General features: G+C 41.7%; 1 protein-coding gene across 3 annotated transcripts in view; it reads right to left on the reverse strand.

Moving 5' to 3' along the window:
* Positions 1 to 206: 206 nt before the first annotated feature.
* The window catches only part of LOC122562507 (neuronal acetylcholine receptor subunit beta-4-like), a 53,228-nt gene continuing 26,577 nt past the window's right edge, over positions 207 to 26,857 (reverse strand). For 2 of the 3 annotated variants that reach the window (XM_043715367.1, XM_043715358.1), the window contains one exon: positions 207 to 504. In XM_043715367.1, the coding sequence (XP_043571302.1) occupies positions 352 to 504 (153 nt within the window). In that variant the 3' untranslated portion in view covers positions 207 to 351. Of the gene's footprint in view, positions 505 to 14,762; positions 14,905 to 26,857 lie in introns of those variants that run through there. The other variant, XM_043715375.1, reaches the window with a different exon arrangement.

Here is a 26,857-nt window from a genome sequence, read left to right on the forward strand (position 1 = left end):
GAATCAAGTATAATGCTAATCAAATAATAGCAGGCACTCAAACCACTAAGTGCTGTACTCCAATAATATTCAATTTTTAAACAAGAATAAGTCAAATCTGTTGCTTTTGGATTTGTGGCAAATTGGTTTTACCCTAACTCTATTGAAAAAAAAATCTAGAGAGGGCAATGATATCTGTTCCATTAGCATTTCAAACGAGCATACAGCCTTGTTTAAATTTAATGATCACTGGCATCATACAAGCTCCAAGGTTGCAATTCACTTTCACTGAGTATCTGTAAAGTCCACAGGTTTGGATGACTCTCATTTTCATTACCTTTTAAGTTTGGAAAATCATGCAAGGAAAAACAATTATTCCGCATCAGAGAATGTATTTGGTGGGACGTGATTTTGAAATAAAGGTTGAAGATAGAGTCCTAATGTGCCAATTACACACACAAGCACAAATATCCACAAAAACAGACGATCGATTACCATAGCAACATACTTCCAGTCTTCAATGACCTGAAAAATAAAGAATAATTAATGTAGAAATGCAGTTCACTATAATGTTGAAAAAATATTACTAATAATTTACTGATAGTGAAATTTTTCCTTGGTCCTTTTTATAGCAGTGATGTCCACCCCAAAATCCAGACTTTCCACTCATTATTATCTGTCATGTTTGAAAAACCATGTTGAGGAGAAGCCGATGTAGGACTGGGGTAGACAAAGTTAAAAATCACACAACACCAGGTTTTAGTCCAACAGGTTTATTTGGAAGCACAAGCTTTCAGAGTGCTGCTCCTTCATCAGGTAGCTGTGGAACAGGATCATAAGACATGGAATTTATAGCAAAAGATTACAGTGTCATGCAACTGCAATAATATATTGATCACACCTAGATTGCTGTTAAGTTTTACATCTTTCAGCATGGATTGCAGGTTTCAGTTCATTAATATGTAAATCCCAGAATTTCCTTTAAGTCACATTCTTAAGATAACCTAAGATTTTATTTTAAAAAAGTGACATCTCAGCTCAGACAATGCATTAAAGGTGTGAGGTTAGAGTCTGTCTGTATATTAATCTTGTGTCAGACTGGTTCTATTTCCAAATTAGGAATTTATAAAATATTACATGGATTGGCTGCCTGCTGATTCTGTGCTTTTTGCGCAAAATAGAATGTATCGGCAAATATAATTCTGCAAATGCTAATTCACCCCACACACTTGTATGAATGTGTGTGTGCATGACAGAGAGAGAGTGTGAGTGAGTACATGTGGTAAGGCACGGATAAGGAAAATTTTACATCCTACTGGAATTACCCCCTCAGTTTATTATGTAATCCCAATTTCTTAATGTGTTATTTGCTATCTATTACTCCAAGTAAATTACACCAATACCAGTTGTTAGATCGCAAACAATCAGAAATTCCAGCCCAGTATTAAAATGTGTGCTGCTATTTTTGATGAAAAATTAAATGGTGGCTCACTATGCTCTCGCAGGGATATGTAAAAGACTCTTAGTCCTACTTTGTAGAAGAGCAGGGTGAGTCATCACTAGTGTCCTGCTTAAAACATTTATCTTTGAACAAAATCACTTGAGCAGATTTTTTTGGTCGCTATCACCATGTTTTTTGTGGGTTCTTGCTGTGCACAAACTGCTATGCTAACTTCTTTACATTTTCAAAAATATTTACACTTCAAAGCACTCCTTTGGTCGTAAGATCCTGTGGACATAAAAATTGCTTTCAAATGCATCTTACTTCTTTCTTAAGTAAAGAATTACAATTTAAATGAATTTTTTCAAAATTTAAAATGGGATACTGATGTAATTATCCTTTTTATATGTCACTTATTAATTTATATGCAATTTTTAATGAACGAGAAAAAGTACTCTCAATGAATTTCTGAACGGGCAATAACATTTGAATTAAATTGATATGACTCCTCAGAGACTTACATTATTCAGGGCTAGGATTCCTTTAAGTACAACTTACTTATTTTTTGCATCTTACTTTGTTGCACTGGTCAGGGTACAATGTGCATGCAGACATAATTTAAAGAAGAGGATTTAACTCAGGTTTCATGTGCATGCAGACATCATTTAAAGAAAAGGATCTGACTCAGGCTCAGGATTTTCATTATCATATTTAAAAGATTCCTGCATTTGTTGCAGGTGTTACAATTAGACCTCAGATGAGGCTCCCCAATTTAAGATCCTGGATGAGGAAAATGACAAGCACCCTTTTTCTATTCATGCACCCCATTAGTTGGCTGCAAGAATGTTGATTTACAAGTATTTTGCTCCCTTCTCAATACCTTTTTTCCAGATTCAAATGAACTTATGTTTTAGTCAGACTTTCTTGAACTAACAAAAGCAGTGGATTTATTCATTCCTACTTCCATATTAACACAACACACATAAACTGAGATTAGGGATACAAAGTGAGTCGAAAAAAAAGATAAAAGTTTAAAAAAATAGATTTGCGGATCAGTCTCTGAATTGTTCACAGAGTGTATAGTTCAACATTGTGACCATTACAATGGAGGTTATCAGTAGCAATGACAATGTTGGTTGAACATTTATTTGAATAATTTATCTTGGTTTGGAGGCTGGTGAAGTTCCTTTGTCTTGATGGCTCTTTTTTAACTGGTTTGCAGCACTCAGAATATATGAGGATCGTTACCTGTAACTTAGGGGTAACTAGGCAATAATTCTTTTATGGTGACCTTCACAGCATGCTAAAGCTCAGACTCAATCTGGTATACACACAAATACTCAGTCACATTAGTCTACCCCTCTAGAGTTGCAAATGTCTTTGTAAACCCTACTGTTGTGTATTCTTCCAGAGGGAAATACAAAAAAGTGCCTCCAGTTGTTGTTGCGCGGGGGATTGTCATCTTTGTCATCACAGGAAATCACTGCCAGTTTCGAGTTTCTTTGACATATTCAAGTCTCATCAGTCCTACAGAATGTTTATTACATCTGCAGTAATCTTATCTCTGTGGAATCTTCTTAATAACAAATTTTGGAATTGAGAGCTAAAAAAATGCTAGTAGTGTTTTTGGATTCCAGCCCATCACTGTAACCTAAGGAATCACTCTTCAACACTCAAGAGAAGTGTGGCCTCATGTGGTACTGGGCTTCTTTGTGCCAATTCTGTATCACAAAGTCATGTAAGCCATCCAGAGTTTTCCCTTACAAACACAATGGTATAATAGAACATTTTTTTCTATCACTATGTGTCTGCCTAACTAAGTTCCACTGAACTTCAGTCCGCTGTCATAACCTACTGTCTGTTCCATCCGAAATTACGAAGATAAGATCAGTCATGTGACGGGTTTAGCTTGTGAAACCAGCCAGGAAAATGAAACTGTTCCAAAGTGAGTTCTGGATTTATGATGACCTTTGACAAAGTGGTCATAAACTAAAGTATGCCAGGAAAGGAAAGCCACCTTGACTAAAATGATGCCAATAAGCATCATACAGAACTCAAATAGGCTGCAGCTGCCCACAGACAGTCTGCAAACAAACCTGATAGTTGCAGACCCTGCAATACACACTTGAAGTTGGATTTGAATGGGGCAATGGGACAACTGGCAGCATTGAGTAATTCGCTAGACACCCTTATTTGGAGGACGTTATGTGCACCCAATACCTAACATAATGCACACCTAAGGGCTACCCTGCCCTCAACGTGCCATCACTTGTTTGGGTTTGATCGATCAGGGTAATTGAACTTGATCAATCCATTGGCAGATCCTCAAGACCCTCCCAAAAGGGTGTGAAGTCTTTGAAGGATAAGAATCACTGCAAAACCCTGCTCAGTGTGGTAATTCAAGAATAACACCTGAAAGAGAAGACATCCCTGAGATCCTTGGAAGAAAACCAGATGACATCACCATGGGGAGCCGGCCAAGCTCTCGTGTGGTACTATACGATCATACAAAGTGAAGCTAAAGCATCAGGTAGTTTGTAGTGTTTATTGTTAATTTATAATATACTTTATTGTTCTAATATTATTTGTGTCAAATAAACAAATATTATTGTTTTACTATTATTAAGAATCAACTCACAATTCTTTGCTATGTATAAGAGTTCAAATAAACTGTGTGGCAGACATAGCACCTTCAAAATGCTCTAATATTCCTGCAGCTATGAAACATTCATTGCGTTGATTATATGCCTTGGCAAATTATGCTGGGGGGGGGGGGTCCTGTTCAAAGTCCTCAAATGAATGCATGGTCACTCTCCATGGTCTGCATAGCATGGGACTATTTCAGATACAATTCGGCTTTTGGGAGGCTGTAGATGGGGATCTAGACGAGGATCTGAATGAAACAGGCACCAACATCTGCTGTCCAGAACTCCCGCAACATTATGGGGTTTAGAGCTTTATAGGACTGTGAAAGAAATGGTGAAGTGGAAATAAAAAGACAGCCAATAAAATAGGAATATTAAGCCGCCTGGGAACTAATGAAAACCTGTATTCTAAGCAAAGATTGAAAAAGGTTGTCCAAATACAGGTGATTAGTTATCTCATCGTTTATGTGAATAACCGATACACCCCTACAGAGTGAGAACCTCCAGGAAATTCTGGTGGCACTGAATTGACTTTTGGTTTCACCTCACACACCATGATATTGAACATTCACAAACAATGCGACTGAAATATCACTCGAGCTCTGAGGACAGAACCCCAACTCAACCAACCAGAAAACATCCTGCTGCGCACTTAGGATATAAATTAAAAATGGCATAGAAATTGGCAATTTGGAAAAAAAAGGCACAACGACAAAAAAAAAGATGAATAGAGAATATAGTGAGGTGAGACTGACAGCTCTTGACATCAAGCCGCATTTGTCTCAGTATGGCATCAAAGAACCTTACAAAACTGGACCCATGGAAATCACAGACAAACTCTCTGCTGCATAGAGTCTGGAATATACGAAGTTGGTTTTGGTTGTTGGCTGTTGGTTGTCAGGCAACTCAGTTCCAGGATATCACTGCAGGAGTTCATCAGGGTGGTGTCCTAGACCTAGCCATTTTCAGCTGCTTCATCAAATACCTTCCATCAAAAAGTCGGAAGTGGAGATGTTTGCCTCTGATTGCACAATGTTCAGCACCACTCATGATTCCTCAGACACTGAAGCAGCCCATGTTTAAATGCAACAAGACCTGGTTAATATCTAACCTTGGGTGACAGGTGGCAAGTAACATTCACACCACACAAATACCAGGCACTGACCAGCTCTAATAACAGACAATCTAAACACCAATCCTTGAAAAGTTCAAGGGTGTTACCATCACTACATATCCCACTATCAATATCAATTGACCAGAAACGGAACTGGACGAGTTATATCTGTACAGTGGCCACAAGAGCAGGTCTGAAGTCAGGAATACTGCAACAAGTATCTCACCTCCTGACTCACCAAAGCCTGTCCACCATCTCGGCAGCTATTTGGATGAGTTGCCTCTGTAGGCACCTCAGCCATTTTATAAAGCCAAAGGCTAGGTTGCTTAAATTAAGGCACAAATCAGCAGTGTGATGGAATACTCCCCACTTGCCTGGATGAGTCCAACAGCACTGAAGAAGCTTGACACTACCCAGGACAAAGCATCTACTTGATTGGCACCCTATCCACAAATATTCACTCCCTCCACCACTGCACATTCAGTAGCTGCAATGTGTAGAAGATGCACTGCAGAAATCTGCCAAGATCCTTGGACAAAATCTTATAAACTAAGACCACTTCCATCCAGAAGGATAAGGTCAGCAGATACATGGGAACACTGTCACTCGCAAGTTTCCTCCAAGCCACTCACCACCCTGATTTAGACATATATTGTCATCCCTTCTCTGTTGCTGGGTCAAAATCCTGGAATTTCATCCCAAAAGGCATGTAGGTCAACCCACAGCAGGACTGGAGCTGTTCAAGGAGGCAGTGACGACCACTTTGCCAAGAGCAACTAGGGATGGCCAATAAAATTCTGACCAGCCAATGGTGCCCATCGCCAATGAGTGAAAAAAGTTGTCAAAACAAAATTGTTTCGACAACTTGGGCTGCCAAACATTTAAAATAAAACATTTCTCTTTAGTGCGTGCAGGACCTCATTGCACAGAGCTGGTTACCACCTAAAACAGCCATTAATATTCACAAATGGTGTCGCTGGAGTGTTTTAGGAGGCTGCAATGAATTTAGATTGCCCTGATTGGAGAAAATAGCCAGCAGCAGATAAATATTGTAGTATCTTCTTAAACTTAAAAAAGGAAATGTTGGAGAAACTTGGCAGATCAGACAGTATCTTTGGAGAGGGAAACATAGTTAACCATTCAAGTCCAATATCATTCTTCTTCATATTGGAGTCATACTGGACTCAAAGGGTTAACTCTGTTTCTCTCCCCACAGATACTGCCAGGCGTGCTGAGTTTCTCCAGCATTCTGTGTTTGGTGCAGATTTCCATGAATCAGCAGTATTTTGCTTTTAACATCTCCTGACATTTTGATGTGCAACCATTAGGAAATGGAGGAATTCTTCTTTGGATCCATCACACTCTCACATGTCAACTTTGCCTGTGCAATCGACCTCTCTCCTACTCTTTCCGCCTGCCTCCCAGGATGTCTTTTCATGGGTATTTAAGCAGCCTAGCATTTGACTTTGCCTGTGGGGGCAATTCATTCAAATAGCTGCTGAGATCCAGATTATATTCTCATCATTGGACCAGGTTCTTTCCACTGTTGCTCCTCCTCTTTTCGCCATGGGGCATTTGGCAGACCAACAGAAAGTGCATTACACAAGGTCCACTGCTGAAATAATGGGGTGGATGTTTTCTTTTGGCTGGTTTCAAGGTTGGAATAAACTACACAGAAATATGATTTGGATAAGTAACTCAAGATAAAACAATTTCAGGGGACTAGGGGAGTAGCTGCATTGCTCTGGAGGAAAAGCCAGCTCAGACCTGATGGGTTCAATGGCCCCCTTCTGTGCTGTGACAAATTCATGATTCTATAATCCCAGTCAAATTGGTTCTCAACAATCTTTGAAACTATTCAGGGACTTGATATCCGCATTCAGAGTTCTTATCAACAGTGGATAATTTGGTGAAACCTTTGGACTTAATGGTCAGAATCTTCTCAGTGTCTTCAGGGAACCTACATCAGCGGTAACTTAACAAAGTGGGAAGTGAAAATTCAGATTCTCAGCGTCGGGTAAAAGTTTTGGTGTGAAATTGGTAGGAATTTCTCAGACCTTGCTGGCTATAATGATCAGGAATGTCTCTTACATTCATTTGCATGCCATGAATACTCAGTAACACCCCAACCAATGAGAATTACATTCACTGCTGTAGGCTGGTTAGACAAAAGCGAGATAAACATTTGTTCTGAAAGATCTGGTGAGTACACACTTCTTCAGTTGGAAGGGTCTCCTTCACAAACAAGGCATTTCTTTGCTTAAACTGTTTCAGTGCAAGGGTTGCAGACTACCTGATCCATCCAGCTCAGAGGAAGTCTCCTTCACAACTGTTGCCTTGTTGCTGTCTACCATTAACAATGTAAGAGAAGTAGACTGCACGGCCCAACCAGCCTCCTCAGGTGAGGCAACCAAGTGAGCGTATATCAATGCATTTGATCAGGTCATGAGGAGCTCAAAACTCCTCATGAGCTCTAAACTTAGGTGGCATGGTGGCTCAGTGGTTAGCACTGCTGCCTCACAGCACCACGGACTCAGGTTCGATTCCGACCTCGGGTAACTGTCTGTGTGGAGTTTGCACATTCTCCCCGTGGTCTGCGTGGGTTTTCTCCAGGTGATCTGGTTTCCTTCCACAGTCCAAAGATATGCAGGTCAGGGGAATAGGCCATGCTAAAATGTCCAAAGTGTTAGGTACATTAGTCAGAAGGAAATGGGTCTGGGTGGGTTACTCTTCGGAGGGTCAGTGTGGACTTGTTGGGCTGAAGAGCCTGTTTCCACACTGTTGGGAATCTAATCTAATCTAAAACAAAAGGGACTCAACAAAAAAGGGGCTGCACAGAAGAAGGGAACAACATAACTGTGATAGATAAAGATGGGAAAGTCTGGCAGGGAGCTAAAATTGCAGGGTGTGGTTGTTGAGGTCCCAGAGGGTCCTGGGGACTGGAGGTAGACAATAGAGAGACAGAAGCAGTTTGTGTCAATGCATTTGTGATAAGAGAACAAGGAGGGTGGGAGCTGCATGTTGAGAGTGGGGAACACAATGGGGTAATGGAATATGGGGAGCGGGGAGAGGGAGAAGGTGCAGGTACATTGAGTAAGGGTGGTGTAAAACTAAAGGTAGACAGAGGAGCTGAATGAGAATGTGAGCTCATGGGAAGCTTGGAAGGTCAAGGGAAATGGTGCTTGGGAGCACAGTTACAGTGGGAGGTTGAAGGTACAAGGATAGGTGCTGGACAGCTCAAACACCGAAGGAGTGCACAATGAAACAGAAACCAAAAAAGATATTTCATGAGAACTCACTTAAGAATTTTACAGTGAAATGAAGCACTCACAGCAGCATTGAGATTAACAAACTCCAACCACTCACAACTCACAACCAGGTCACACAATGCACTGAACTCTGAGCAGAAGAGCAACCTGCACTCATCAATATTGTTGGTTGTGGTAGGGGTTGTTGATCTAAGTGAAATTGTGCAGGGGCTCCACTGGTCTGAGGATCTGAACCTTAAGAACATAGGAATGAAACTGAAATACGTGCTGCTAATTCCATGTTTTCAGGACTGTCTCAGAGGGGATTATGTCGGCCACCAAGTGTCAGAGTGAGTTACGTGCCAAATGCTTGGAATGCATTATAATGCTCAATGTTGTAAATTGCTTGCACATGGCTCCATGAGGAAGAGGCCTGCAGTCATAGGTGATGCAGGATGGGCCTCAGCACAGGGCAAAGTTTCACTTTAGAATCAGCCTGGTAAGGACCTAATCGCTTGACTACGACAAGATCTCAAAATAAAATCAAACATACTAATTCTTCACAAATTCTTACTTCAGTGAGCGACTAGTTAAACCCAGCAGCTGTACAGGTTTTGCCCAACAGAGAAGGAGGATAAAGAGATGAAAGAAAGTCCAGTGCCAAGAGGCCCAGAGCCACAAAGCTCGGGGCTTCCAGCTGAGGAGCATCAGGCAGTGGCTAGAGAGGCTAAACGGGTCCTCAACTCTGTCAAGCAGTGGACTGCAAAAGGATCTACTGAAGGTTTTGCACGCAACTGCAGAGGAGTGAATGTCAAAGCCATAGGTACCTTCACATGGCTCCTGTCACCTATGTCTGCCACCTCCTGCAGGAAGATTGGCAGCTAGGGGGCTCAGGAGAAAGTCTGTGGTGTTAAAGATCATAACTGGATTGAACTTCCTCATTGCTGGCTCCTTTTAAACTTTAACTTGGGGTGTGTGTGGCATCTCCCAGTGGGCCACAACACCAACTAGTCCATGAGCACATGGTAACCTTTCTCAGGACATCACATGACTTTGTCTAATTCACTTTGGCTAAAGCGTCAACTGCCCAAGCCATCAGAAAAGCAGTCCTTGATGGGCTCCCTTGTGTCATAGCTACAGTACCGAACAAGGCTCTTTGGCCCATCAAGTGTACACTGGTCAAAAACAATCATCTATTTTAATCCCATTTTCTAGCACTTGGTCCCTAGCTTTGCATGCCTTGACATAGCAAGTACACATCAATGTACTTCTAATATACTGAGGTTTCTGTCGCTATCAGATTTCCACCATCATCTGGCTAATTTTATTTCTCACATCCTTCCGAAATCTCTTGCTCCTCACCTTAAATTTATGCCCCTAGACAATGATCCCTTTAACAAGTGTAGAAGTTCCTCCTGTATACCTTGTCTATGCCCCTCAAATTCACACCCCACAATTATGTCTCCCCTCAGTCTTCTCTGCTCCAAGGAAACAGCCCCAGTTTTCTAATCTCTCTCTTCATAACTAAAACTCGCCAGACCTGGCAATATCCTGTTATACCTCCTCTGCAGATTCACCAGTGCAATTATATCCCTTCTGGAATGTAGATTTCAGAACTGCACACAATATTCTCACTGCTTTATGCAGTTCCAGCACAATCTCCCTCTTCTTAATTTTTGTGCCTTGTCTAATAAAGACAAGTAACCCCCATGATTTCTTAACCACTTTCTCCAGCTGTCCCCCTACTAAATGACCAGTGAACATGCAACCAAGGTCCCTCTGATCCTTGGTGCTTTCCAGAGTTCTATTGTTTATCATGTATTTCCTTGTCTTATTTGTCCTCCCCAAGGACATCACCTTACACTTATTTGGATTGAACTGCATTTACTACTGATCAGCTCATCTCGCCAGTCTGTGCATATCCTCCAGTAATCTAAGGCTATCAACCTCTCTGTTTACCACCCCACCAATTTTGTATCATCCATGAACTTACTGATCAACCTTCTGGCATTCAAGTAAACATCATTGCACCATTAAGAGCAAGGGGCCCAATACTGATCGTAGTGGAACCCCAGAGCATTCCCTGGCATCAACTAGCTGGATTCCCAAACAGGGGGGAATTTACTGGCACAAGGTGCAGATTGTTTGTCACCACAGGTAGCAATTTCTACAGGTGAACACCCGCTCTCCACAATGTTTACATTCAGCACAACTCGCAGGTTCCTCAAATGTTCAGTTTGTTGCTCATCATCTCCAGGGCTGGCCAATGGATGATAAAGGGGCGTTTCCAGATGGCATGGATAATGACCCCAATGCGCAATAATCAGATATTGATTAGTGCTTCAAAGTTGCCCATGCCTCCATTAAAATAACATTTGGTGTTCTGAAGATGTGCTTCCTTTGCTGGGGAACATTGGAACACTCAAGAGAAGCTGTCCTGTATTCACTGGACAGAATCTCCAGAATAGTGATTGTTTAATGTATCCCTGTGCAACCAAACCTCACAAGATGGCAGCTTAGAAGAGGTACAAGGACATGGACTGTAGGACTAGGAAGGAAAGGAGTCGACAGAGAGAGGTGAAGCTGATGATGCTGCTGTAGAAGCCAGTGCAGCAAAGAGATGAGGCAGACAGACCTGACATGGTCTGATGCTGCCTGGATTTGAGACTGAATGATTTTGGATTATCATATGTGAATACTCAGTGCTTGGAGACAAATCTGATTGAGAGGTGTTCCTGCTCTGAAATGAATATTTGATATCTAACACTAAAAATATTTGCTTCTTTGTTTGTCATTCAATTAGAGTTATTTTATTAGTTTTGCCCTAATGAACTCCTGCTCGGTTTCTAGGTCAGAGCATCATTTCGGAGTTATGCTGGAATAGACGGGCATTTTTGTCTACTGTCGAGATGAAGATGGCCAATACAATGCTGTGTTGCTCTCTCCAAACTCATATATCTAGCTTATGGTAATGCTTCCTGGAGGTCAAGTTCCTCCCAAAGTGCAGCAGAGACCAGTCGCTGTAGTTGTCTGGGTACTGCTCCACATGTTGTACATGTGATCATCTACAGCTTTACATTTGGCTATAGGAGTAACAGAACTAATCAGAAGCCTTCATAGTTAGAAAAGGACTACAATAATCCCATACAAAGTGTTATATTTGTGAACAGTGCTTGGTTCTACATATCACTAAAACTCATGCAATCCACAGAGGTTCTTTAATCTTGCTTTTCCTACTGCCACATCTGGATGTTTACCTTGATATTCACAGCTGACCTCAAGAAGACGTGCTGACTGTTTAGCCAACTTGCCTCAGATAGTGCATGGCATCTGACAGTCCTGGACCCAGAGTGCTCCTGCCTGCCTGCTGGGTATCTCCTGCACGGACAGAAATGCAAACTCCTTGGCCAGATCTACAATAGACAATTGTGCTCCTGTCAGAAAGAAGATGGTGAGGCAGGGCAAGTGGGTACCTCTCTGTGATTCCTCCTTTCACTATCAGTGCACAATAGCACCCTCCTCATCCTGTTAGGGGATGGGGTACCTACAGGGAGGTCAAGGTGTCTTGGACCACTCCAAACAAACCAGGAAATGAATGAAACCATGACTCCAGCAATGGAGTGAAAGACCTAAGATATATTCAACAAATACATATTGCTCTTCTCGACATGGCTCTTCACACTAACTCCTGATGAAGGGCTTATGCCCAAAACATCGATTCTCCTGCTCCTTGGACATTGCCTGTGCTGCTGTGCTTTTTTAGCATTACACTTTCGACTCTGATCTCCAGCATCTGCAGTGTTCACTTTCTCCTCTTCACACTGACTGCCTTTCCCTCCATTTCAAAACACACACCACACCGGGTTATAGTCCAACAGATTTATTTGGAGGCAGCTTTGTGCTCACATGCTGGAATGACAACTTTATTCAGAGCTCAGGCTGCTTTCCAATTTGAGCATGATCTTTGGCACCTCTTGCAGATGTTCCATTGGCTTGTCAATACATTTCTGTCATCTCATCAATGGCTGAGTCCAAATTCCCATCATTTATCATCTGCATGTAGCTCAGTAAGGACCAGTTCTGCAGCAATCCTCCCCAACTTCAGAGATCTCATTTGTAACTTTCTCCTCTAACTATGGGTCCCTATCAGTGCTGTACTCAGCAAAATGAGACCTCAGACCTGTTCTGGATAGATTATCCATCAAAGTGAATGCTCTGGAGGAGGATGGGGAAGAACTTCTTGACAGTGTCATCAGCTGAGGGTCCTGACACTTTCTCATCAGATGGGGCACTTGAGGTGAGCTGGGAGATGGGGTTCTTTTCCCTTCTCTCCGGGTGTGAGAAAGGAAAATGAAGGCTGCATAGAAAAACATAAAGATCTGTTGGTTTTGCAAGGCACCACCCTCACTCAAATGTTTTTTTAAGACATTTATGCTTCATGTGCAGCTGGAATTAGCAAAGTGTAGGCTTTCTCAAGCTGGATGGATATAGCTGGTCTGACCTTTGATACAGTCACCATTCCTTTGCCCCCCTGCCAGTTTCACTGTGCGTTCCTCAAAATGGCAGGCACATTTATGTCAGGCATTTACCCCTTGCATGTCTATGCATGTTTGCTCTGGTTGTGTACATGTTTTTCCCATAGGAGGGAAGCATTGGAGATATTATCACAGGCGCGTGAGTACATTCCCTGCATTTACACTTACAGACTAAGATGTCAGTTCCTGAACTGTGGATGTGTTTTTTAGTGATAACAGGAAGAAGAATGTGGAAGCGACATCTGAGGAGTGAAAGATTCTAAGCAAACGGGTGCTTCTGTTTGGTCAAAGGATTAGAGTAGGTGAAAGACAATGAAGCATGAGATAATGTGTGTAACTAAAATAACTTTGAAGTGTTTTGCCTGAAGCCACATTTTGTGGCTGTATCCTTGTTTCAGCAAGCACTGATGAAATGTATCATGTATATATTCTCTTACTTGTGATGAAAGATCAGTAAGCTGATGGTGCCGAAGCTGCTGAACGTTGCAATTCTTTTTATGATTTAGGCATGAGGTCTGGCAGGTAGATGTCAGCCAGTAACACTGAGGTGCATGTAAGTGCAACATTGGCAGCTCTTGATAATTGGGACAGTTTCATGAGTCACCTGATGGAAATGCCCGATGCCCAAATTTGCATGTGACTCTTCTGTAGTGTCAAACATACAATGATAACTCATACTCAGAGTTATGAAGTATTGAACAGACAGGGATATTTACCCTGGTGGTGCACAGCAGATCATTCATCCTCTTGTGGCACTGGATCCAGGTTTGCTTGAGTCACTCAAGTTGCCCTTGTCGATCAAGAAGACCTCTTGTCAAACAGTACTTCTCTTGTCTACCAGATGGCTTGTAGGTGGTGTTACTGAAGCATGCAGCCACATTCTGTCTGGTCTCAGATATCTCCAATAGCAGATAACCAGTAAAAGTTAAGTGATGATCCTTTTAAAAGGTGCTGTCTGCATGCTCTTGAAATATAGCACCTGAAAGTTGAAGCACAGGAGATCCCAGCGGCCTCAGAACTTCCTGCCCTCAAGATTCAGCCTTCTACAAAACCAACAAGCTGAGAGGAATGCAAAGTGCAACAACATGACTGGGCAACAGTCTCCAAATACAAAGGTTCTGCGTCTTGTAGCAGGAGTGGCAAATGCTGGCAGTGACATTTTTAAAATTTGAGCTGGTGTTATAAGCCAGGGCAAGTCAGCCAGGCACATTGACCTGCGATTATTGCTGGGATTTAAACTCACTGTAAGAATATAACGGCAGTCTTTCATTTAGCATGCATTCACCAGGGATAATGAGATGCTTCATCTCTTTTACACAGCTGTTGATTCTCAGGGCTTGGCAGATGATAAGCAGGAAAAAAGAACAAATTTGCATTTATAAAGTACCTTTAAATTCCTTCGGGTATTGTAAAGTGCTCTGCAGCCAATTAATTACATTTGATGTGCTGTCAATATTTTGTAGGGAAACTCAGCAGCAGATTTGTACACAACAAGAGGAGGTGCAACAGGCTCCATTAAAGAGGCACTTAATTACCAGAAGCATAACATGACTAGGATTGCTGTAAGGAGCTCTGCAGTACAGGTGAAGAAAATTTCAAGGATGGCTGACCCATTGTTTTGCATTACCCAGTTTGAAACTCTCACAAAAGTTAACAACAAATGAGAAGAGATTTTGTAATTATTAGTGTTGATGATGAACTGCTTCTTTGCTGAACAATGCAACTTTATTTCCATTGTGTTAAGTCAAATTGCTTTTCAATCATATGGAAAATAAAGGATTCCCTTATATGAGTTGTATGATTAAACCAAAATCTGCTTCCAAAGTAACAAACGGAATCTTTATCAGTGATGTTTACTTTTCGCACATTTTAGATGTCAGTAACTTTCATGTTACAGACTAAATCAGCAGTTTACGTTCCCTGTTCCAGGTGTAACTCGGACCTACAAACAATTACAGGGAAATTAATCAGTTTTCTGTAATAATCCCAAATTCCTTTCAGCACACACGCTTATCGGAGCTGCACTGTGCATTGAGCTAGAGAAACGTCACACAAATGAGTAAGGAAGTCTTACTGTGTTAACCACAAGTAAAATCTTAATCACATATGAAAGCTTTCGCACAATCTTTGAAGGGAATGAATGGAAGGGAAGGAAATCTGTCACCTTCACTTGGTTTGCCTACGTGTGACTCCAGACCCACAGCAATGAGGTTGACTCTCAACTCCCCTGTTAAATGGCCTATCAAATCACTCAGTTGTATCAAGTGTTATGAAGTCTCAACAAAGAAATAAAGCCAGCTGGGCCACGCGGCATTGACCTCGGTATTGGAAAAGACAACGGCCCTGCAAAATTATTTTACTAACATTGGGGGCGAGTGCCAAAATTAGAAAAATTGTCTCACAGACTAGTTAAGCAACACCCTGACATAGTCATATGTGCAGACAATATCCCACACACCACTATCACTATTCCTGGATATGTCCTGCTGTCAAAGTCTCATGACTTAAGGTAAACATGGGCAACAAAACCTCTTGATTACCAATATCGGCCTCCCTTAGTTGATGAATCATTACTCCTCCATATTGAACAAGACTTGGAAGAAGCACTCAGGTTGGCAAAGGCACAAAATAAACTCTGGCTAGATGATTTCAATTTTTGTCACCAAGAATGGCTTGGTAACAGCATTATTGATAAGCCGGTCAGCTCCAAAACCACATAGCTGCTAGACTGGGTCTGTGGAAGGTGGTGAGGAAACCAATGGGATCTTACCAATTAAGTGGAAAAGTCCTGCCCTGATTTGCCTTTCCAAAATGCAGCACTTCACATTAAGTTAAATTAAAAACCATCTGCCACTCCTTGGCCCATTAGCCCCTCTCATGAGGACCCTGTTGTACTTTGAGGTATCCTGGGGAGAACTGTTGAACGAAAAGACCTTGGACTATTGGTTCATAGTTCCTTGAAAGTGGAGTTCCATGTAGACAGGATAATGAAGCAGTTTGGTATGCTTGTCTTTATTGATCAATGTATTGATTATAGAGTTGGGAGGTCATGTTGTGACTGTACAGGACATTGGTTAGGCCACTTTTGGAATATTGCATTCAATTCTGGTCTCCCGGTTATAGGAAGAATATCGCAAAACTTGAAAGGGTTCAGAAAAGATTTACAAGGACGTTGCCAGGGTTGGAAGGTATGAGCTACAGGGAGAGGCTGAATAGGCTGGAACTATTTCCCCTGAAGCGTTGGAGACTGAGGAGTGACTTATAGAGGTTTATAAAATTATGAGGGGTATAGATAGAGTGAATAGCCAAGGTCTTTTCCCCTGGGTGTGGGAGAGTCCCAAACCAGAGGGTATAGGTTTAAGGTGAGACAGGAAATATTTGAAAGGGATCTAAGGGGCAACTATTTCACATAGAGGGTGGTGCGTGTATGGAATGAGCTGCCAGAGGAAGTGGTGGGGCTGGTACAATTACAACATTTAACAGTGTAGATGCCCTAACTATAATTTTGCAAAATTCCCTTGGGTCCATTTTTTCCTATTAGAGAATTCCGTATGTCAGCCCACAATTTAAGAAAGATGACAGAGAGAAACCAGGCAATATTATGCCTAATGTATGCTAGAAAGTAATTGCCAAAGTGTATAATTCAAGACGAAATGACTGAATCCCATAAATTTTCAGCTGAATAGGGAGAGCCAGCATGGATTTGTAAAAGGTTGGTTATGCCTGACAAATCTGATTGATTTTTTTTTGAAGATGTGACTAAACTAGCAGACTGGAAAATGTCACAGAAATTATTGATGGGATTACAGAAAGCATTTGATGAAGTCCCTCATACCAGACTGTGTGCTAAGACTGAAGCTCATAAAATTATAAATAATCTATTGAGCTGGTTAGCAAGTTGACTGAGCAAATGGAGGCAGATGCAAGGGATAATGGAAAGCTATTCTAACTTGCAGGAGTTAGACAATTGATGTCCCATAGGGATCTTTGTTAGGGTCTCAGTTATGCATCATATTCATTAATGACTTTGGTAATGCGATAGAAAGCCACGTATCCAAATTTGATGATGACACAAAGAGAGGTCACAATGCAAACAGTTTAGATGAAAGTGCAAAATCATTAAGAAATATTGAAAATTCAATAGGCAAAACCATAGTAAATGATTTGAATGTAAGCAAATGTAAAGTTATCTACAAAAGACTTAAAAGATTTATAGAGAATTTTCTGAATAATGAATAACTCACAACAGTGGAGGTCCATGAAGACGTAGGGGCCCAGGTACACACAAAAATATCAAGGATGGAATAGTAAATAACCAAAACATTCTGGAATGCTCGCTGTTGGCATGAGAGGATTAGAGACAAAGTCAACATAGTGTTGTGAAAGGGAAATAATATTTAACTAAATTATAAGACTTTATTGAGGAAGTAACGAGAAAGGTTGTTAAAGTGGACACTCTGGATTTAGTTCACTTAAATTTTCAAAAAAAATCTTTTGATATACTTTAAAGGTAACTATACAAAATAATGAAACAACACAGATAAAGAACTGGTTAGCTGACAGAAAGTAGAAAGTAAGGATAAATTGACTTTTCAGGTTAGTGGGTTGTGGCTATTGAGTGCTATAGGGATCAAGGCTGAAGCATGCTAAGCAGCATAGCATTTAAATAGCTAGAGATGACAGAACTCATAAATACTGAAGGATCCAGTCAAATTAACCACCAAAAGTTAACATGCTGGTCAGCAAGTGATTATGAAGGCAAATGGAATGCTAATGCTTATTGAAAGGGGAATGGAATATAGAAGTAAGGAAGTTTTACTATAGCCGTCATACTGTGGTGAAAGCATATCTGGCGCACTGCACATAGTTTTTAGTGTCCGGATATTTTGCTTTTACTCTTTCAATCAGAACTGGCTTATAGTCTGCTTTAACATCTATTATAACACACAATTTTGGATCTATGGCTTCTCTATTCACAAAAACCTTTTGATATCTTTGATCTCTAAACTTCCTCAACCATCTTCCTACCCTCCTATTCTTTTTGCCCATCTTCTTCAAAAGCAAGAAATCTATCACTTTGCCACTTCACTTCAGTTCTGAGGAGAAGTCATATTAAACTCCAAATATTGGGTGGAATCTTATAGGGGGCTAAGCAATGTGGGCTTTGGTGAAATTTGTGACAGAATCAGATGAAAAGTCTGGTAAAGGTCAATGTCAATTTCTGAAGCATCTAGCCCCATCTTTTATGCTTTTGACCAGTGGTGTGGCAAGTTTCCTGCTAAGCAGCAGATAATTATCAATTAATAGAAACTTTAGCTTGTGAAATGCTTTAATAATGGCCCAACTCACCATCAATATTCGGCTTCCTATCCAATCAAATATGTCGAACAAGCTAGATGTCAAGAATTCCCAGCATGCAAGTCAGAGCAGATATTTAGCAATTGCAGCTTGCCTCTTGCACCAAAGGAATTCCATATTGTTCAACACCAAACAGTATCTCAGGGCATGATCAATGAGCACCAGCTGCATGCACCCCTTGTCCATAGATACTGGCATCTGGCATTTGCCAACACCTCAGCACCATCATGGAACTTCTCATGGCAGGACACTCAGACCTGGAATTGCAGGGTGCACTAACTAGTATTGAAAGGGTGCAACAGGGGCATTTGTGCTCAGAGGTAGGCACCCAGCACATGATTTAGACCAGACTGCATCTCAGGGCTGCTCACTTGAAGAGGCAATGGCCTAGTGTATTATCATTGGACCATTAATTCAGAGACCCAGGAATGTTCTGGGGACCCGGGTTGGAATCCTGCCACGGCAGATGGTTGAATTTGAATTCAACAACAAAAAAAATGGCATTAAGAGTGTAATGATGACTGCATTGCTGATTGTCAGGAAAATCCCAACTGGTTCACTGATGTCCTTTAGGGAAGGAAACCACCAACCTTACCTGGTCTGGCTCCAGACCCACAACAATGTGGTTGACTCTTAACTGCCATCTGGGTGATCAGCTAGCAATGGCCTCATCCCATGAATTAATTTTAAAAGAAGAAATTAAAAAACTTGGTTTCCATGCTTATTCACAGTGCCCACCTGCATGCCCCAGCATCCATTCCCTGACACAGTTAGTTGTTGGCACTTCAGCAAGAGCCTAAAGCTATCAGTACTGCTGTGTTCAGATGCTCTTTAACACAGATGGGCTGCTTGTCACGCTTTTCAGGAGGGATCTTCTGTGGGGGAATGTCTTCCTGTTAGGCACACTGAAGTGTCAATCTGCATTAACATGCAGTCTTCTGGATGGTGAAGGAGCAAAAACTTGAAGCAGGTCTTTGCAAAGCCCAGCTACATTTCATCTGCAATCATTTCATCCCCCATATCATATGCCTGTAGAGTGAAGGTGCTCAAGGGTCAGATGCTCGTCAAAGTTAATTTGCACCATGCTAAAAGGGATAAGATGCATTTGCATTTGATTTATTGTTGTCACAAGCATTAAGGTATATTGTTGTAAAAAGCATTGTTATGCGTGCTATACAGGCAGATCACATTATACAAAGTGAGGATACAGTGTTAGATAAGGTGGAGAGAAAGAAATCAACATTAACAATTGAGAGATCCGTTCTAAAGTCTAACAACAATGGGAAAGAAGCTGTTCTTGAAACTGTTCATAAGTGTATTCAAAATTTTATATCTTCTGGTCAACGGAAGAGGGTGGAAGAGAGTATGACTGGGGTGGGAGGGGTCTTTGATTTTACTGGTTGCTTTCCCAAGGCAGTGGAAGTACAAATGAAGTTAATATAAAAGGAAATAGCAAAGATTTTTTTCAGAAATATAAAAGGTGAGAGGCAACATTGGACTGCTGGAAAATGAGGCTGGGGAAGTAGTGAACAATGAAATGGGGGAAGAAAAGGCACTTTGCATCAGTCTTCCCAGGGGAAGACATCAAGACAGTCGGGGTAGATGTGAGAATAGTGGCCATCACTAGAGAGAAGATGCTGGGTAAGCTGAATGGTCTGCAGGTGGATAGGTCACCCGGACCTGATGGACTATACTCCATAAAGAAGATAACTGTAGATCCATTAGTGGTGGTCTTTCAGGTGTCACTGGAGCCAGGGAGAATTCCAGAGGACTTGAAAATGGCTAATATAACACTCCTGTTTAAGAAGGGAGGAAGGCAGAAGACAGGAAATTATAGGCCAGTTAGCCTGTCCTCAGTCGTTATTAAGATGTTCGATTCCATTATTCAGGATGAGGTTACAGAGTACTTAGAAGTGCACAGTAAATTGGGGCTGAGTCAGCATGGCTTCGCCAAAGGGAGGTGAGGCCTGAAAGATCTGTTGGAATTCTTTGAGGAAGTAATGAGCAAATTAGACAAAAAAGAGCCAGCGGACTTGATCTATTTGAATTTCCAGAAGGCCTTTCAGAACATTACGCACAGGAGGCTGCAAAATGGTGTTAGGGGCAAGATACTGGCATGGATAGAGGATTGCCTGATGTGCTGATGGAAGATATGCTGGCCTAGCAGGGGGTCCAGAGGAGGTTCACAAGATTGATCCTGGGGATGACAGGCTTGTTATATAAGGAGTGGTTGAGGACTCTGGGTTTGAACTCTGAGCAGAAATTAGGCCATTTGGCCCATTGAGTCTGCTGCACCATTTAACCATGGCTGATAGGCTTTTCAATTCCATTTTCTTGCTTTCTCCCCATAACCTTTGATCACCATGGCAATGAAGAACTTACCTCTCTCTGTTTTAAATATACTGAATAACCTGGCCTCCACAGCTTTCTGTGGCAATGAATTCCACAGATTCACCACCTCTCGAGTTCTGAGGGAGATGGTTGAAGAAATAGCAGAGGCGTTGCTTGTGATCTTTCAAAAATCACTGGAGTCAGGCAAAGTCCAGATGATTGGAAAAACGCTGTTGTAACCCCCTTGTTCAAGAAAGGATTAAGACAAAAGATGGAAAATTATAGGCTGATTAGCCTAACCTTGGTTGTAGTAAAATTCTAGAATCCATCATCAGGTGGATTGACCATGTTAAATTGCCCGTAGTGTTAGGTAATGGGTAAATGTAGGGGTATGGGTGGGTTACGTTTTGGCGGGTCGGTGTGGACTTGTTGGGCCGAAGGGCCTGTTTCCACACTGTAATGTAATGTAATCTAATCTAATCGTTAAGGATGAAATTTCTAAATTCTTGGATGTGCATGGTCGGATTAGAACAAGTCAGCATGGATTTAGTAAGGGGAGATTGTGCATGACAAACCTGTTAGGATTCTTTAAAAAGGTAACAAGTATGTTAGACCAGGGAAACCCAGTAGATATTATCTACCTAGACTTCCAAAATGCCTTTGATAAGTTGCCTCACGAGAGGCTGCTGAGTAAGGTGAGGGCCCATGGTGTTCAGGGTGAGCTACTGGTATGGATTGAGGATTGGCTGTCTGACAGAAGGCAAAAAGTTGGGATAAAAGGTTCTTTTTCAGAATGGCAAGTGACAAGTGGTGTCCCACAGGGTTCAGTGTTGGGGCTGCAGCTGTTGACTTTATACATTAATGATCTGGATGAAGGAATGGGGGCATTCTGGTTGACAGGCAGGTAGTTCTGAGGAGGTGGGGAGGCTACAGAAAGATTTAAACAGTTTAGGAGAATCATTTTCCAGCAGCCCAATATCCTCTTTTGCCCTTTATATATCTAAAGAAATTCTTGCAATCTTTCCTAATATTTCTGGCTAGCTTGCCCTCATATTTAATCTTCTCCCCCCTTATTTCTTTCTTCATTGTTCTCTGTTGGTCTTCTTGGCTTCTCAATCCTCTGGCTTCCCACTGCCCTTTAACACATTATATACCTTCTCTTTTGCTTTTATGCTATCTCTGACTTAACTGGTCAGCCACGGTTGCCTTTTCGTCCCTTTAGTATATTTTTTCCTCGGAATGAATTTTTGCTGTGTCTCTTGAATTACTCCAAAACCCTTGTCATTGCTGTTTCACTGTCTTTCCTGCTAGGGTCCTCTCCCAGTCAATTCTACCCAGCCACTCCCTTGTGTATCTGTAGTTACCTTTTTTCAACTGTAATACCGTTACATCTGATTCCACCTTCTCCCTCTCAAATTACAGAGTAAGTTCCATCATATTATGGTCACTGCCTCCTAAGGGTTCCCTTCATCTTAAGGGCTCCCTTATCAAGTCTAGGGGGAAATTGCATTTAAACTCACAGAATTTGAGAGGCCGAGATACAGTGGACATGGAGATAATGTTTTCACTAGTAGAGGAGACTAGGAACTGAAAGTACAGCCTCAGGGTAAACGGAGGACCCTTTCGAACTGTGATGAAGAGGGTGAGGTATTAATGGAAATCATTGGCGCAGAAGGCTGCGGAGGCCATGTCATTGGGTATATTTAAAACAGAGATAAATAGATTCTTCATTGGTAAAGGGACCTAAAGTTAAAGGGAGAAGGCAGGAGAATGGGGTTGAGAAACATGTCAGCCTTGATTGAATGGTAGAACAGAAAGAAATGAAGTCACTCTGCTTTTATATTTTATGATATTATAGTCTTGCAAATTGAACTTGGGAATCTCCAAGTGTAACAATGATCTGAACAGAATGGAGTGAGAAGTTGAATGTGGTTCTGGGTTGGCAAGGGGATCGGGGCACAGCTAGCACTCCCTTTTTGATGACATATGCTGGTCCCTCAGCTGGCACTTGATATTCAGCAAGATCCTGCATATTTTGAGACTGATGCTGAATGCATGGTTGACTCATAGCCCTCGTTATTAGAGTACTACATGTCTCACTATATAGAGAAATATGCTCAGCCCTCATCTGCAGTGTATGCCACGAGTGACTGTTCTGAGACCTCAGATCCAATTTCAGTCATTATATTCACAGCATAGACCATTTCCACTGAGAGAGCTGCACCCTGCTGCTGGTGGGATGTTGGTCGCTGTGGCTGACTACCTAAGAAGGCAAAAACAGATGCAGGAGGATCAGAGTTTTTTGACTTCAACTCATTTTCCTGGAATGAGCCTATGACTTTATTTATCCTTGAACATGGTGATGGATCTGTGCCAGGTGCTGGAGAGAGACCTGACAGCTTCAGGAATGGGAGGTGATCCTCACCCAGTGGCTCTGAAGGTGACAGTCTGCTTGAAGCTCTGTGCAACTAGCTTCTTTCAGGGAGTGACAGGAGACCTGTGTGAAGTCTCTCAGTTGTGCTCTCGCAAATTGGTCAGTGCATTGTTCATTGGAGTTAGGAGCTCATGTTGCAGATATACAAGGCATTGGTTAGGCCACTTTTTGAATACTGCTTTCAATTCTGGTCTCCTTGGCATGGGAAAGATGTTGTTAAACTTGAAAGAGTATAGAAAAGATTTACAAAGTTTTTGCCAGAGTTGGAGGGTTTGAACTATACGAACCATCTGGGGCTATTTTCCCTGGTGTGTCAGAGGCCGAGGGTGACCATAGACACATTTATAATATCATGAGAAGTATGCATAGGGTAAAAAGCAAAGCCTTTTTCCCGGGGTGCGGGAGTCCAAAACCAGGGGGCATAGGTTTAAGGTAAGAGGGGAAAGATTTAAAAGAGACCTCAGGGGCAACGTTTTTACACAGAGGGTGGTGCAAGTATGCAATGAACTGCCAGAAAAAGTGGTGGAGGCTGGTATAATTACAACCTTTAAAATACACCTGGATAGATATATGAAGAGGAAGGGTTGAGAGGGATATGGGCAAAATGCTGGCAAATGGGACTAGATTAAGTTAGGATATCTGGTCTGCATGGACAAGTTGGACTGAAGTGTCTGTTTCATGCTATATATCTCTATGACTATTTACTAGAATGGCTGCATAATTTCACAGCAAGCAATTCAATGCTAACTGTGAAGCTGTTTCTTGTGACTATGAGTTCCTGCAATTTGCAGGTCTCTGGAGCCTGGGAGTTGTTTACAAGTGAACTGCTAGTTTGCAGTTAACTGAATGGATTGGAACTGGAAACAAATTACAGAGATAGACACACAGAGTGTGAGAGACATATAAGGATGTGCTCTTTTTCTCTGCATAGGACCTACCTGTTCTCTGCTGTAAAAAAAACTCAAATTAAACTTGAAGAAAGCGAGTTACTTTTCCTGCAGCAGTTGCTTGACCTGTAGTTTTTCAATTGAAATTTTAGAGTTTTAGTTGGTGTTATATGCCAATAGTTTATACGTTTATTTATAGTGTTTGTAATTGCTTTTAATAAATACCAAAACCTAAACTGTACTTTGTACCAAGCTTGGTCTGAACGTCAGGTAAATTGGGGTATTGCATGGACCTTCTGCAAAAACTTTAGCATGTGATATGACTTCAGGAATAGTGGGGCTTGATTTGCAGTATGCTATTGCAGTGGGTTGTAACAACTTTGCGGGATGGCAGCCAAAAATAAATACTTCTCAGGACACATAAGAGGCATGGCTAACACTTCAACGCAAATACAAATGCACAGTCATAAATCTGTTACTGATTAGGAACCAAGCCACACTGGTTCCTGTCCTTTGCACCATCCCATCTTGGAACCCTATCTCGATTGCTACTCTCTTCTCGAAGTCCAATGTAATCTAGCATTGTTTAATGTAGGACAATCCCATATTGAAAAGCATTTAAATAGTTGAAATCATTCACTTATATTCAGTATGAGTCAAAGCAAAGAACAAACAAATAAAAGGTGCATTTGCTTCTGCGAACAGACGGTTTGTCTGTGCTTTATTTCAAGCTTGGTTTGAAAGTCAGGTAAATTGGCGTCTTGTGTGGACCTTCAATAGAAATCTTTAGCTTGTGGTATGACTTCAGGGATAGTGGGGCTTGATTTGTAGTATGCTATTGCAATGGTTGTAACAACGTTGTAGCTGAGCAGCAACAAATTTACAGTCACATCAGTTGGAATTGGGATTAAATGATGCCCTATTTAGATTATTCTGCTTGATGCTGCAGCACTTTATTTTGCAGAAGGTGAAATTTCTCCTGATCCTGCTTGGAAAACTGTTGCTGCTCTCCCCTCCTCAGAACCCATTATATCACCTTGTTGCCTGTTGCCAAAGCCGAGCACAGCACATTCTGTCATGTAAGACTGGACAGTAAGCTCCCTCCCGGACTGATCCAGGTACTGGAACCTCACCTTCAGCAGACCTATCATATGCTCAACAATTCCTATATGGAGGAAAAGGCTGCACTCAGCCTCAGTCAGAGGTGGTGCAATAGAATCATCAATCCTGGCTGCATAAAGTAACTCTCATCTCCTAGTAACTACCCTTGTAAGCACCTAGCCTTTGAAATGAAGCAGGAACATGAGGGTTCGCAAGGTTGTAGACATTATGGCAGTTTCCAATGCTGATGATCACAGATGGAGCCATATTCTACTGATGATGCCAACTGTGTTATGGCATAGCACACGCATGAGATCTCATATAAATGCCTAGTGGCTCCATGGAGGCAGTCAGTGAATGTCACCTTGATGGCTTCCATGATAGGTAGCCACCCACTCTTCCATAGTAACTCAGAGCAGGATTAGGCCATTCAGCCCTTCAAGTCTGCTCTGCCTTTGTATAATCATGGCAGACCCTCTACCTCAACAACAAAATATTCCCACATTCTTCATACCCTTCGATGCTTTTAGCATCTAAAAAGTTTAATATCTCTTCTTTGAATATACTCAGTGACCTGACCTCAACAGCCCTTTGGGGTAGTGAATTCCACAGGTTGACCACCATCTTACTAAGAAATGTTTCCTCATCTCAGTCCTAAATGGCTTACTCTGTATCCTGAGACTATGACCCCTGATTCTAGGGGTAACCCAAACAAGGTAAACATATCCATACATCTCATCAGTCCATTAAGTGGGACAAGGAGGATGGCTGTGGAATGTCTCTACATGGTCCTTTGACAGAGGGTCCTTATTGTAATTAATACAACACAAACAATGTTGCACAGATAAAGTAGGATACTAGAAGTGCTGTATGATTCCTGATATCTTGTTCTCCCATCCCTGCACGGCCCAAGAAGGTCAACATTGTGTATTAGCACACATTGCTGTTTATGTACAATTCAAAGTGAGAGGATATCTGCTCTCTGCCTTCCTGTGGCCGATGAGATCTTAGACTGCATTTGTCAATTGTGACCTGCAAGTACAACTTTTGAGGTTGACTGTTATTAATTCTGCTTCACAGAGATGAGTATCTTTAATCTGCAGTCACTAACAACATGGTCAAGATTACTTGTGACCAGGATTTGTATCCCACCTTTATTAGACCCTCTTGGTCACATACGAGTGTTAGATTATATGTCATCAACCTGTACTGTATAAGTGCCTGGTTAATGCAATTACCCCTTGAAGGTTCTCACATAACTGACAAGTAGAGTGCTCAGCTAGAAATAAAACATTTACTCTGCCCACTCTGATTGTGGTCACAGCCACTGTCCATTTCCAGAATTTGGAGACTGGATCACCCGAGTAATGACTGTGGCTGTGGCCTAAAAATTGCTACTTTAATTTTAGTGAAAACAACAAATGCTGGCAATCATAATGGGTCAGACAGCACCCGTGGAGAGCGAGCAAGCTAATGTTTCATATCTAGATCACTCTTTGTCAGAGCTGAAGTGAAGTGTGGAGGGAACAGCATTTGTGCTATAGTTTGAGGTGTGTGTGTGAGAGAGGGGGGTGTCCTGGCAGGAGATACACCACTGTTCTGCCATTCTCACATTCTGATGACTTCAATCTGAACTATCAACATCTTCTCTCCACCAGCACCCTACAACCATTACTCCCACACCTACACCACCTCCCCCACCAAACTACAGCATAAATGCTGTTCCTTCCATACTTCACTTGAGCTCTGATGAAGTGTCATCTGGACTCAAAATGTTAGCTTGC

Source organism: Chiloscyllium plagiosum, chromosome 2 (assembly GCF_004010195.1).
Source record: "Chiloscyllium plagiosum isolate BGI_BamShark_2017 chromosome 2, ASM401019v2, whole genome shotgun sequence".
NCBI lineage: Eukaryota > Metazoa > Chordata > Chondrichthyes > Orectolobiformes > Hemiscylliidae > Chiloscyllium > Chiloscyllium plagiosum.